Genomic DNA, 15,028 nt, shown 5'->3' with positions numbered 1-15,028 from the left:
TGCTGAGTACACTGGCAAAGATACCTGGCAAAATGACGACATGCGTAGGTCTATATATTTTAAAATTTCCATTTCAGTGAAAGCTATCCATAAACAACAAGACCGCATCTCAATTCTCCACCCTCAACGACCCCAGGTGGAGTGTCGAATCAAGCTTTCGAGGTTAAAAAATCTTCGGAGCCCTGCATGACAGCATTTTGTTTCCCCTCCATATATAGTATTTAGAGAACCTTTCTTTTAATGCATAAATATTTTGTACGTGTTTAGAAGTGTGGTTATGGTTGTTTTTTAAAGTATTTTTTATTTTAAAATATATTAAAATAATATTTTTTTATTTTTTCAAAATTATTTTTAACATCAACATATCAAAATTATCTGAAATATATTAACAGTAAAATAAAAAATAAAAAAAAATTAAAAATGTTTTTGCAATGATAAACAGAACCTTAGTTGCAGCTGAAAGGCCAAAAATACTGCAGCTTGGTGGCTGGTGCCGTGCTCTAGGGCCTAGGCTTGTAGCCACTCAAAAAGAGTGGTTGTGTTTCAAAATCCACTCGTAACTATTCCCCCACGGAGTTAAAAAGGTCACTCACTTATAAGAGAATATTCAACCCTTTTAGGGGATTCGGAATTGGCAGTGTTAACTCGACGCAATCGAGAGTAAAGAATAAGAAGTTTGCTGTAATTCAACCCTTATGTATCAGTTTTTTCGAGTCGGAAAAAACTCGTTGATTTCAGTTTTCAATTATAAATTATCATTCGTAAAAATAAAATAATTTTATATGTAGACCATTCTATTAGTTCTTTAATATTTATATAGACTTCTTTATTATAGATTATTAACACAACAACTTTGTATAAGCTATTTTATTACGAGTTTCACCGCAAAATTTTAAATAATAACAATTTATATAAATAAAAACAACACATTATTTTTTAGATAATTTTTATTTGAGGATAAATATTTTCTTCTCCTTCCACATAAGTATGTCATATTCTGTAACACACAACAAAGCAAAATAACTACTAAGAATCATTGAGTTTTTTTTTAATTATTTGCCACACACATTAAAATAAAATAATTATTAGGCTCTGAAATCAATTAACACATAATGAGTGAAACATAATGTATATATTACAAGTCAAAACCTTTAAAATTTTTTTAAAAAAAACACTATAGATATAACTAGACAATAAAAAATATGAAATTTTATTTATTCACGTCTTTTTTTTTTCAAAAAAAAAATATTGCAAGCTTTTATATTTTAAAAAAACTAGAGCTATAACTATTTCTTTGGTGGAATCGAACTTTCATCAAACCTTTTTTTCTGGATCTGGAAAGCTGTCATGGTTGTGACATGATTACAAAATCGACCCTGGCATATATTCTTTTCCAATATACAAGTTCTAATCATTTATTAACAAGAACTAATGCAATTTCTTGCTGTCTAACAAAGTCGGGAATCATCTTGAATTTGGCAGCTTTTTACATCAGCATTGAAGATTTTATTTTTTTTTGTTAAATACTTAAATTATATGTATTGGCCCCAGAAGGATCGTGATTCATAATTTTAGGTCTTTGCCAGGAGTGTCCTGCTTATCTGATCATCTATTGGTGATAAGAGATTAGTAGCATTTGTCCAATAACAAGAGACAGCTCCATAAAGCTGCATTATACAACACAAAAAGGACTGTAGAGCAAAATTCTATATGTTTTATGCACAGATAGAGTGCTAAGATTTCCACCAATCAGATTAGCACAGTAACACGGAGATTTAATTGTTTTGGCTTAGAATAAGAATTTCAAACTATCAGTTTGCAAAGTAACTCGACAGGACCTGGGTGGAGAAAACGATGATCGAAGGCCGTATCTTGGTTTATAGTAACATGTGCAAGTACATCACCTGGAAATGATCTCAAATATCATAGATAATTACACAGCCTTTGAAGAAATTAGTGGTTTCGGAGGGGACAGTGATCTAATTTCAGGTGCAGAAGTAGGAAAAAGTATGTTTAGCCTGTGCATGAGTATGTCTGCCCTTGAGGGAATCTCGTTCAAAAGAAATTGCTGAACAATTGGTTTCTTGAACCACTCCATAACAGAGTCGCCAGGGGCCCTTAGAACCACCTTGCTAACTTCAAATGGGGATTCCACGGAGCTCAACATCTGCGCAACAACAATCCGTAGAGTTGGTCCTGTAACCAATTTGATCCGCCTTGGTATGACGCCATAGTACAGCATGCGCTTTCTGAACCTATGGAGAGTATGCACAACCGCTACAAGGGCAGCTCCCACAGACAGGTTCCTGACATCAAGGGACCAAGCAATATGCTGATCAAACACAATAGCTTTTGGAAAAAGCTTATTCTCATAAGCAACTTTCCAAACACATCGGGCTCGGTTTATCTGCCCCATGAGAACAAGGTAATTGAGCAGAACATTCACAAAATACTTTGCAGCTCCCTCTTCCAACTCATAATCAATGCCCTGAAAAAACTCCCTCACAAAGGATAAAACTGGTTGTTTCCTCTGTTCCGGGCCAGTGAAGAGCCCGCACATAAAAGCATGCGCCTTATGTCTCGTAGCACTAAGGATTGCCATCAGATGCCTCTCATTCTGCTCTTCTTGGCATCGAACAAGATAGGCAAGAATTGATGTGTAAAGTATGAGATCCACTTTTGCAGCAGAGTTCACATAAGTCTCTAGGAGAGGCTTGGCTGATTCATATAAACCATTCTTCATGCACGACTCAAATAACTGCCTGATTATAAAATTATTCGTTCTTATCCCTGATGAACTCATGAATCGCAGCCACCTCAAAGAAAGATCAACAGAACCATCCTTAATGTAAACCATTAAAACATCACTGGCACTCACATCAACAGAAAATCCCATAGCCTTCATCTCAAGTAAAATTTTGGCAGCCACATCCACAAGCTTCTTATGAGCCAAGAGAGTCAAAAGGGCAGTGTATGTGCTCAAACCTGGCCTCAAACCTGCATTGGTCATCGAATTGTACAGCTTCATAGCAGCATCTACTTGTCCAGAAGCAGCATGCATTTCAAGAAGAGATGAATAGGTGGATGGGGTGGGTAGAAATCCAGCCTTCTCCATATCTCGAAAGATGGACATTGCAATATCGAGCTTCCCTGACTTAGCATGTGATTCGATTATTAATGTATACAACCCAAAGTTAGGCCTAAAGCCAGCTATCTTCATCTCATCCCAAAGCCTGAGAGCAGCATCCAATTTCCCAGCCTTGGTGTACGACTCAATCAAGGAAACATACATGATAGCAGATGGCCTGAGCCCTAAACCTTGCATTTCCATGTAAACCTTCATCGATGTCTCCAACCTCCCTGCTTTCCCCATTGAGTCAACAAGCGAGGAAAAAATTCCAAGGCTTGGGTGAAAGTTCCTTTCTTTCATCTCTTGGAAAAGCTTAAAAGCAGCATCCAAACGACCTGATTTTGCCAAGCTTGGTATCATCAGCTCATAAGTTGAGCCATCCAATGAACAATGGGCTGCTTCCATGGTCTCATATATCTCAAATGCCTTATATGGCAAGCCCTTATTCAAAAACAACTTCATGAGTATATTATACGTTTCTGTATCAATTTTACAGCCTGAATCCTGAACCTTCTTGAAACAACAAAATGACACCTCCAACTTCTCTGCCTTAGCCAAATACTTGAGTACCCTGTTATAAGCACTAAATTGAGTTCCACTCTTGATTGAATCACAAACCATCTCATCAAACAAAGACTGAATCCCATCAAAATCTCTACTTTGATTCAACCCATCAAACAACATCACATAACACTCATCATTTGGCACATACCAAGTTTGCCTCTTAGCCCATTTGAACAAACTCAACAACGCATCACTCTCATTAATAATCTTCAAAGCTTGAACTACATGAGTCATATTTGGCACGAACTGTAACTTGTCCAATTGGGTCTCCAATTCTGGCCCCCATTTCCACCTCTTAACAACCTCAACTATCTTTGCAACAGCAGAAGCATTCAAAATTGGCTTCTTTAGCCCACCAATCATAACATGGTCATCAACTCCCGGCTCAACTGACCTTATACCTTTACCACTATAAATAACACTCCCTGACTCATCTAAATATTCTATATCCTCAGTCCATTCACCAGACCCAGCTTCACCATTCTTTCCAGCACAGTAATTTCTCACAAAGCTATTGGCTTTAACATGACCTCCGTTACTAACCAAATTGGGGCTTTTTGATGGGGATACATTTGGGGAAATTGAATTGAGACCCATTAGAGCACTGAAAAAACCGAACTTATTCAAACTATTAATTGCTGCATTTGTGTGTGAATTAGAGTTTTGGACATTGGGGGTTAGAAATGAGGACCTGGAGCTATGGTTTTTGGTGAGGGTATAAAGATTTCTAGGGTACAGTCTACTGCGATGAATGTGAAACATTGAATTCAAAATGAAAAGTCAGGGCTTGGAAATTCTTACCTGATGGTTTTACACTCTCGTGGCTCCCTGTATATCCTCTTCAAAGCCCAAACTAAAACCCTCTGTTGTTGAGAAGAAGAAAGCTAAAACCCTATGGTGCTTCTCGAGTATTGATAGAGTTACCTGCGAGGCTGCGAAGGCATCACGACCAATTAGTTATTTGTTTTAGGTTTTCTGTGATTTTTTAAGACTATAAATAGATGGTTTTTCTTTTTTAAATTAAATAAATGGTTTTTTATTTTGCTTACAGACCTTTAAATAAAAGAAAAACACTACAAGATATTCAAGCAGATCCAAGCTGGCAGATGATCAACACAACGATATTTATATTATGATTTTGACCGTTAATCAAAGAGTATCTGCCATTTTTTTAGACAAATGATAACTAATAAGAAAAAAAAATCAAAAAATATTATGAGTCATTGAATCATGATTTTAATTGAATTATAGTTTTAATATGGGATCTAACAATATATTTCATTAATTTAATGGCTTTATGTGTATTTATGAACTGATGAGCTATAACTATTTCTAGCCAAAAAAAAACCAAAAATTTTTTTGCGTTGTTATTAAACTTTTATTAACATTTTTTTAGTTTATTTTAGCCAACATAATATTTTTAATTAAAATTATTGTTTTTGTTAAAAAAAGAATTGTTATTTTTATTAAAAAAATATTTTATGATTATTAAGATAAGTTAAAAAAATATATCAAAATAGTATTTTTTTTATATTTCATGTGTGATTAAAAGCTAAAAACAATTATAAATATGATGAAATCATGTTTAAATTTTATTTTTAAAATTTAAGAATAAAAAATAATTTAAATTGATTTTTCATGAATAATTTATTGTTAGTATTATTATTTGTATATTAACTACATAATAACTAAAAAGGAATTATTAAAATTAAAGTAAAAATCATTTCCAAACTGAAAAAATAAGTGAAGGTGGTAAAAAAATATACATTTAGAATGACAAGAAAAACCAAAGGAAAAAAAAAAACTTAAAAGGATAGTCCTAGGCTCCTAGCTCCTAGCCAAGCAATAATAGGCTAAGTTGGCATGTCTTGCCCTTTTTATTTTTTTATTAAAAGGGCGAATGACTTTATTTTTATAGCATGTTGTCTGGTTTCTTGAAAAAATATTGTTATCTTTAGCTCTTGAACCCGCGATCTCTAAGTTAGATAATATGCTGATATTCAAATAATTAAAAAATATATTTTTTTTAAATTTGTTTTATTGTTCATATGAATATGAATGTAAAACAATATAAGAAATCATAATTTTTTTAGGTTGTGTTTGTTTTCTGAAAAATCATTTTTGAAAAATCATTTTTCAAACTTTTTAAAAGTTGTGAAAATTTTAGGCTATATTTGTTTTCTAAAATTCATTTTTTAGAAAATCACTTTTCAAACTTTCATGTGTTTATTTGTCATTATGAAAGTTGGTCAACAGAAAACACTTTCCAGTCAAAGAAAAATTTGGCTTGATTTCCAGGAAAGTGTTTTCCTGAAAAATTTGGGCAGAAAATACTTTCCGAAAGTTGTGAAAAATTTAGAAATGTCATATTATTTGCTGATTATATCAAATTTGGTCCTCAAACTTTTGATTGCTATATATATTTTGTTTTGAATATTTATTTTTTAATTTCATCTCTTAAAATTTAATTTTTATATTAACTTTGGTCCTTATTTTTATAATTGTTATTTACTTTTTTCTTATCATTTTTTTATTGAAATTTTTTATGTATCAAATTTGGTTCTCATTATTTTTATTGTTACTTGTTTTATTTAAAATAATTTATGAAATGTTAATTATTATTATTATTTTAATTTCTTTATTATTTTTTTATTTTTTAGATTTGATCTCTATTATTTTGATTATTATTTATTTTATTTGAGATAATTTATGAAATTATATTTTTTTTCAATTTCATTCTCATTCAACTTTTTAATTTGTAAGATTTGTTCCTCGTTATTTTAATAAACTTGAGAAAAACAAAATATTAATAAGTTATTTTCCAGCTCATTTTCCATGACATAACCAAACACTGGAAAATATTTTCCAACTCATTTTTCATTATACTGTCAAACATCAGAAAGTAATTCACTTTTCCATAATTCACTTTTCCGGAATTTATTTTCCAAAAAAAACTATTTTCCAGCAAACAAACGGGTCCTTAGAATTGTAGGTTAATATCTACTATTCTCCTCCTCTTTTTTTGGATTATAATTAAGAAAATAATAGATATATACTGAACAAAATTTTTAGTTTTTAAACAATTATAATCATTTAGATCCACTTGACTTTTATCTTATTCATTAACCTATTTACGTTAGTAACTAATTTTGACTAAGTTATGGAACTTAATTGAAAAAAATAAGTTAGGGACTAGATTATATTTATTTTAAAATATAATAAACATAAAAATATTAATTAAGGACTTTCTATATATATATATATATATATATATTAGAGGGAGTTTTTAAATATAAAAGAAAGATCAGAGGGATGTGGAAAAACATTAACCCAAAACCATCCCATACTTGGAATTTTTTATTATTATTATTAAAGGGTGTCATTAAAGCAGATTTTACGCATCAAAAATAATTTCGTATCTGTAATCTGGTCAAAACTAGAATACCTTTGTCATAATCAGAGATTTATGAAAATCTTATCTTTCACATTAATTACACCAAATGATATATATGCAAGCAAAGCTCTGTCCGACAAAATGAGCATTAATCTAAGTATCTAACAGTTCTGGGTCCAGTGCTCTGTTTTTAATTTTCAAGATTGAAAGATATTGTAAAGGAGTGAAAGATCAATTGAAATCAACATTTCAATTATAGTACTGTTCGTCGCGCGCTGGAGTTTTATTAACTAGACTACAAATTGGCAAACTCGACCTGAGCAGGGAAATTTGAACAATTTAGAAAGAATAACAAGGAAGAGGAGAATCAGATTAAGCACAGATCATTGAATGAAATAACAGCTTTAGATTTGCAAAGACACGAGACAATAAATCAATGACAGGGCACGTTTCTGCAGAATTTCCATTTTTCTGCTACTGATTTTAGAGTGATCCTATTGATGTGATCCAATAAAAAAATTTCATATATAAAGTTTGTTTTGTATTGTGATAACGGTTATTTTTTAAAATATTTTTTATTTAAAAATACTTTGAATTAATGTTCTTTTTTTAAATCAATTTTGAAATCACATTAAAACAATATGAAAATATAAAAGAAAATAAAAAAAATTCTAATTTTTTAAAAAAACTTATGAAACGTAAAAATAAACATGCTTATATTTTTTCAGTGCAGTTGCATCACAGTCCACACTCATCCAAGAACTTCGAAACGAAAATGGCATTGCATCTTTTAAAGATTGAATGTTGTTGACTTTCATGAGGAAAATTCCATGATCAGATGTAAATTCTGCTTGACCAGGTTTTGCATTGAAAGTCCTGTTTTATCAATGAGAGCCTAACTAGTTCAAGAAGTCATTCAAAGGGCAACAGGGTGCCGCAGCCTCCAGCAAGGGAAGACAGCTTTGAGTAGAAAGCAAGCAAGACAAAAGGGGCAAACACAAACCAACACTTTCATTTTTCCCAACGTCAAGCAAGCATATATGCCATAATATGTAGCCACCCCATAGGAAAATGGAGGAAATAGATTATCATTTTGCACATCCAGAGACAACGTCGTATAAAATAAACCTTCCATCACACCTTTTAACCCTTTTTAGCATTTCTTCACATTCACCGCTCTCAGCAAAGTGACTGTATATCAAAGTGAGGCTGCCAAAGAATCAATCTTTATGGCCAACCCAGCCACTTGTCCCTCATGGCCTTACTTTTAGCCATTCTAGGACCGTCCAAGGGTGCCGTTGCCCTCTTATGTTTATATAAGCAAATGGCTAGCCTTACCTTGTAGTCTTTGAAGGGTGTGGAGTTTGAGCATTGGAGCTTTCATTTGCAGGCATTGGTTTGTCTGAAAGGCATGGAAATGAGCAAAGGTTGCAAGAAAGTCTGCGTTCTACTACTCTATTTGACGATTGCGGCTACTTCCTTCTTCGCTCATTGCGGTAAGCTCACTGATCACTCTAGCCCTGCATTTATTTCAAGTTACATAACAATCTACTTTTGACAATCGAGTTGTATTTGCATCTTCCTCCCCCTAATCTACTATTTCTAGAAATTAAATGGGGCAATTCAGTAGCTCAATCACCATCTTATATTGCAATGTAGATTGTGAATATAGGAATTGCTGCTAATTTATTTCATCGGCCCTGCTAAAAATACACTCATAGAACTACAGCATTGTGTGTGCTGGAATCTCTCTCTTTTTTCCGCTGAATATTCCACCTCATTTACCATTTCATGTGGTAGATACATCGCATAGGGCCAATTACATAGCCAGGAATCAGTAGTCACTACATCAAACAATTGCTCTTTAACTAATTACTAGCCAATGTGATACTTCTCAGGGCACGAGAAGCAATTTGGATAGAAACTGATCATGACTCTATTTTTTTTTTTTTTAACCTTTGAGCAGATGCAAGAAGATCAATGCATCTATCCAGAGGTCCAGTGCATGCAAGAAGTTCAATAATCAAGCATGCACAAGAATTGAAAGTGACGAAGCGCTTTGACTTGGCTTCATTGCTTCTGCAAAAGGAAACAATGGATTCATCAAATGCTGGTCCCTATGTGAGCTCACCATTTACTTTGCCGCCTTATGATTCATTAGGACCAATTTCATTGCCCGATAATGCCCCTCCAAATTGCATCTACCCCCCAAACACCCCACAACCACCTTCCACAGCAATTCCAACTCCAACGGGATCCATGCCATCTTCACCTCCACCTCCCTTCGCTTATCTACCACCGGTTTTTCCCATCTCAAACCCGCCTCCAAGCCCAACTAGTGAGGCACCTGGCCCGCCCGGTTTTACCCCGATTCCCAATCCACCTGAAATAGTACCTAGCCCGCCCATTAACATTCCAGGCACACCAGAAGGATCAGTACCTAGTCCAACCATTTATGTTCCAGGCCCACCAGAAGCTATACGTGGTCCCCCTTATTATGAGCCTAGCCCACCAAGCTATACCCCTAGCCCGCCCACTTTTGTTCCATCTCCAACTGGATATGTTCCAAGCCCACGGGGTTTTCGCCCACCTGTGGTGTATCCACCTCCGACGGGGCCACCATCTCCAAGAAGAAGCCCATACTCAGCCTTATGGTGTGTAGCCAAGCCTTCGGTGCCCGATCCGATCATTCAAGAAGCAATGAATTATGCTTGTGGGTCTGGGGCGGATTGTGACTCGATTCAACCCAGTGGTTCATGCTTTGAACCCAATACATTGTTTGCACATGCTTCCTATGCTTTCAATAGTTACTGGCAGAGGACCCGAGTGGCTGGTGGTTCATGCTCATTTGGAGGGACTGCCATACTAGTCACCGTGGATCCAAGTAAGGTTTCTAAATCACATTGATAGATTTCTAATTTAAGCTTGTTATGATAACATGGTGGCTATCTCTGAATCTGTGTTTTTTTTTAAAAAAAAAAAGATATTCAGTACTGTTGCAATCTTTTTTCTTTTTTTTTTACTGTTGCAATCTTTAGTTTCACTAGAATTGACCTGATATTACATATCTTTAGTATTTTCAGTAATCATTCTTCTTTTTCCATGCAAAAGTAAAAGTATAATCTGCTTTTTACATCTGTGCAGGCTATGACGGTTGTCATTTTATCTACGGGTGATGAGACGGAGGCAATTCGTCTTTTGGAGAGAATAAGGAATAGCAAACCAGCCTCCACGACCAATCTCTCCCTCTCCTTCCATTTTTTTTTTTAATTTCTCAATGAATTTATAGGTTCAAGCATAAATTTTGTAAGTAATGCCACGTGGGCTGTATCCTTAGGTGGGTCCCAAGTAGATCAGGCTTGGATTTCTATTTATTCTTAGGTTGTCATCCTCGTCGTGGAATTCTTCTTTTCGTACGAGGGACCTATACTTCTCTGCATGAGTTGTACAAATTGTATTAGTTAAAACATACGAGAAGGTGAGTCTGGTGACTCGGATTCACTGCGGGTTCACTAAAATAATTAAAGATACCTGCTCGGAGATGCTTAATCTCGAGGAAATAAGACGAGAGGCGATTTCCTAGCTGGAGATATCTTCGTGTTGATTATTGATAGCATCTCGCTGGCTAGAGAAGATACAGGCTGTTGTGTGCCCTCGGAGTTTTAATCTTGTAACTGCACCGTGAATTGGTGGCTGATATCCATATGTGATCACTGAGATTGCATGCTGGGGATTGTTCCGTTCGAACTTCTTCTTCTTCTTCTTCTTCTCTTATACTGCTCCGATGAATGCAGTGCTTGTTATGTTATTGAACACATGGCCACAGTTTTCCAGGTGCTGTTTTCCTAGTTCCATGGGTTACATTTGATGCTCGATATGAATGGATTGAAGCTTTGCGCGAAATTGCATCATGGGTTAATTTCTGGGTTAGGTTTAAAGAGATCCTGCATTAATCCAATTCTCTGATAAAAACAGAAAGTTCAGCCAAGGAAATGAAGGCTGGTTGTGGCAATGAATTCAAGTCATCGGTAACTTTACTTTTTCTGTTACGTGACGAAGGAGAGGGGTTGGCATTAGATGTATTAAAAAAAAAATTAAAAGGGTGGTAAAAACATTGTTTCCCTGGGCATAATACACTATCGACGGGGAATTATTTTTCTACCTCGCCTTTCCAAAAAAAAAAAACGGGGAGGGGGGGGGGGGGGGGCGCGGGGGGGGGGGGGGGGCTAATACTTGGTAAAACCATTTCGACATTTAAAATCGACCAGGGCTATGATGGGCATTTTGCTTTTTTTAACAATAAATTAACTTCAATGTCTTTAAAAATAATAAATTATTAAGCTATCATGCAGGATTTTTTTTTTGGTTTTCGATGCATGATAAAATAATTTATTTATTCTTATAATAAAAAATATTTAATTTGTTATGAGGGGTGTTTTCATAATTTTATTTTTAGGAGCACAATAAATTTTTTTTAATTATTTTTAAAGTTTAAATTCCGATACCTTATGCGTGAGGGCATTTTCATGATTGCATTGTTGATTTTTTTTTGGTTTATATTAGGTTTGGTTAGGCATAATTTAGTATTTTAATTAATATAAAATATTTATAAAAAAATAACCGACTTGTGTCTTACACTCATAAGCTTTTCCTTTTTAGTATCTATTATTTTAATGGATATTTATTTGATTTGAGATAATTTTTATAATTGATTTTTTTTATATAATTCATCCTCAATTCTTTTTTCCTATTAGATTTTAGCTTTATGCTTTTGATTTCTTTTTCTTCTTTTTGTTAAGAATAAGAACAAAAGTGCACAATACTGAATTGAATGAATCAATTTTATTGAATGAAAATGGCTAATAAATAGCCTTACAGGAATAACAAGATAACTGAAAAGTAGCTCACGTTCATAGTAACGTGGCACATACAATAACGAAAAATAAGCAACTGAAATCCTTAACTTATGCTTGACCATGAATGTCTTCCTAAAGACCAGGGACTCATGGACTTATTCAAATACTAAAATAAACCCCTTCATTCCTTCCCTTAAACTTACTGCAGTATGCAGTTAGTTTACATCAGTAATTTCTTGAACTCCCAGTAGTGTTTTTAGTTTCAGAAATGCATCAAGCTTTAAAGGCTTGGTCATTAAATCTGCCACCTGATCCTGACTTCCACAATGAACTAATGCAATTGTACCTTCTTTAGTAAGATTTCTCAGAAAATGATATCTCACATCAATATGCTTACTGCATCCATGCATCACCGGATTTTTAGACAATTTAATAGTTGAGTTGTTATCACATTTCACTTGTGTGCACTCTTCATTGGAATGTCCCATTCCTTCAAGACTCTTTTTATCCAAAGAGCTTGACATAAACACATTGCGGCTGTTACAAATTCTGCTTCAGTTGTTGAAAGAGTCACTATTGGTTGCTTCTTCGAACTCCATGAAACTGCTCTTAAGCTTAACAAAAAAACATATCCACTTGTACTCTTTCTATCCTCCATATCTCCGGCATAATCACTATCCGTAAATGAGAGTAGTTCACTACTTCCCCCTTTCTTGTAATGAATTCCAAAATTTATCGTCCCTCTCAGACATCTAAATGCCCTTTTTGCTATTTGTAGATGAAGTTCCGTAGGTTTAGCCATGTATATGCTGATGAGACAGGTAACAAACATCATGTCTGGTCTTATTGCTGTGAGATACATTAAGCTGCCCACTAACTGCTTATAATATGTTTCATCTACTTTAACTCCATCTTCATCTTTCTTGACTCTGCATTCGGGAACTATTGGATTATTCACCGCATTGCACTCCATCATACCAAACATCTTCAACACTTCTAGTGCATATTTCTTTTGACATATGTAAGTGCCACCTGAATTCTGTAATACTTCGATTCTCAAAAAATACCGCATCTTCCCCAAATCTGACATGTCAAACTCTCTCATCATGGAACTTTTGAATTCGGACAACATATATGCATCATCTCCAGTAAATATTAAATCATCAACGTAAACACTTACAATGATAATCTTTCCTTCCCTGCTTCTCTTGGTGAATAACGTTTGCTCACTTTCACACCTTAGAAAACCTTCATTGATGAAGTGAGTCTCGATTCGGCTGAACCAAGCTTTTGGAGCTTGTTTTAATCCGTACAACGTTTTATGCAGCTTGTAAACTAGATGTTCGCTGTCCCTCTTTTCATACCCTTTTGGTTGGTCAACGTAAACATCTTCATGCAACTCCCCATGAAGAAAAGCCGATTTGACATCCAATTGATAAATAGTCCAGTTTTTTTTGAGCTGCGAGAGCAATAATCATCCTTACTGTATCCATTCTTGCCATTGGTGCAAAGACTTCTGTATAGTCTATTCCGTGTTGTTGTGAGTACCTTTTGGCAACTAGCCTTGCCTTGTATTTATCAATATCCCCATGCTCATTGTATTTTGTTTTATAGACCCATTTGACTCTAATTTTTTTGGCTCCCTCCAGCAACTCGTTGAGCGTCCAGGTATTGTTCTTCTCGATGGCATTAATTTCACTGTCCATAGCAAGTCTCCAGTGTTTAATTTTCACAGCATCTTCAAAATAAATGGGATCAGAGGACATAATTAATGCCATATTTGACTCATATTCAGATAAGTCTTCCCCTGTAACATAATCTTGTATCCATACCGGAGGACCCCTTTCTCTTCTTCCACTTGTCAGCAGGCCACTCTCTTCGTCTGTCATCATTTACACCGTTGGATTGATTCCACTTGTCTGCAGATTGTTGCCACCTGTCAGATGATCACTCTCTGTCTGGCAGCATTCTCGCCGTTGGATTAACATCCATTTCACCACCTGTCATCTCCATTTCTCCACCTGGCCGTGTCCATGCCATAGGATCATCATGTTCACCTACTCTTCCAGCTGGCAGCATACACACCGTAGGATCACCTTCATTTCTTCCTATCTCAGCTAATTCTCCCTCTCTCTCGTTATTGTCATCATCTTCATCCCTACCAATTCTCTCTTCACAGACATTGTGCTTGTCTCCTTCTTCCCCACAGAACTCAGCATCACTCTCACCACTCTCACCCATGTGATCATCATCACCCTCACCACCATCCTCACTTGTTCCTTCTCTGTCATTCACACCCCAAACTAAATCGGTCAAGATTTGTTCCTCATACGTAACATCCCAGTCCCACTGTTTGTCTTCCACAAAGATGACATCTTTACTAACCATAATTTTTTTGTTTAAAGGATCAAACAGCCTGTACCCCTTTGACTCCTCACTCATACCCAACAGCACACAAACAAAGTTTTTGTTATCAAGCTTGCTCCATTTCACATCTGGAACGTGGACATGAGCTAAACACCCAAAGACCCTGAAATGGTCTACTGATGGTTTAATTCCGCTCCATGCCTCATGAGGAGTAAGGTCTATCAAGGCATAAGTTAGGCACCGATTGAGAACATAGAAGGCCGAGTTCACTGCCTCTGGCCAGAAGGTTTTTGGAATCCCTTTACTAGAGAGGATTGAACGGACCATGTTCATCACGGTTCGATTTTTCCTCTCTGTGACCTCATTTTGCTGTGGAGTGTACGCCGTGGTAAGCTGTCGTTTGATACCTTGTTGGCTGCATAACTCGTTGAAGTCATTTGAGGTAAATTCTCCTCCCCCGTCAGTCCTTAGACACTTTACATGTAATAAATTTTCTTTTTCCACCATAGCTTTGAATTGCTTAAAGTAAAAGAAAGCTTCGAACTTTGTAGCTAAAAGAAATACCCATGATTTTTGACTAAAATCATCAATGAAACATAATATATACCTTTTACCACTATTGGATTCGGGGGAAATAGGACCGCAGATATCAGCATGAATTAATTCCAATTTCTGATTTGCTCTCCATATGCTGTGTTTTGGCATGACTTCTCTGTG

General features: G+C 35.3%; 2 protein-coding genes across 2 annotated transcripts; one reads left to right on the top strand and one right to left on the bottom strand.

Moving 5' to 3' along the window:
• Positions 1-1,754: 1,754 nt before the first annotated feature.
• LOC133695742 (pentatricopeptide repeat-containing protein At1g79490, mitochondrial) lies at positions 1,755-4,667 on the bottom strand. The gene has a single exon (XM_062117686.1). The coding sequence runs from the start codon at positions 4,454-4,456 to the stop codon at positions 1,934-1,936; it is 2,523 nt and encodes an 840-aa protein (XP_061973670.1). The 5' UTR covers positions 4,457-4,667; the 3' UTR covers positions 1,755-1,933.
• A 3,609-nt stretch (positions 4,668-8,276) lies between these two features.
• On the top strand, positions 8,277-10,991 carry LOC133696922 (pollen-specific leucine-rich repeat extensin-like protein 3). The gene is made up of 3 exons (XM_062119220.1): positions 8,277-8,584; positions 9,055-9,972; positions 10,233-10,991. Exons 1-3 carry the CDS (start codon positions 8,500-8,502, stop codon positions 10,262-10,264), a joined length of 1,035 nt encoding a protein of 344 aa, XP_061975204.1. The 5' UTR covers positions 8,277-8,499; the 3' UTR covers positions 10,265-10,991.
• Positions 10,992-15,028: the final 4,037 nt, after the last annotated feature.

Source organism: Populus nigra, chromosome 6 (assembly GCF_951802175.1).
Source record: "Populus nigra chromosome 6, ddPopNigr1.1, whole genome shotgun sequence".
NCBI lineage: Eukaryota > Viridiplantae > Streptophyta > Magnoliopsida > Malpighiales > Salicaceae > Populus > Populus nigra.
Note: the sequence above shows the minus strand (reverse complement) of the source record. Positions and strands in the feature narration are given on the sequence as shown.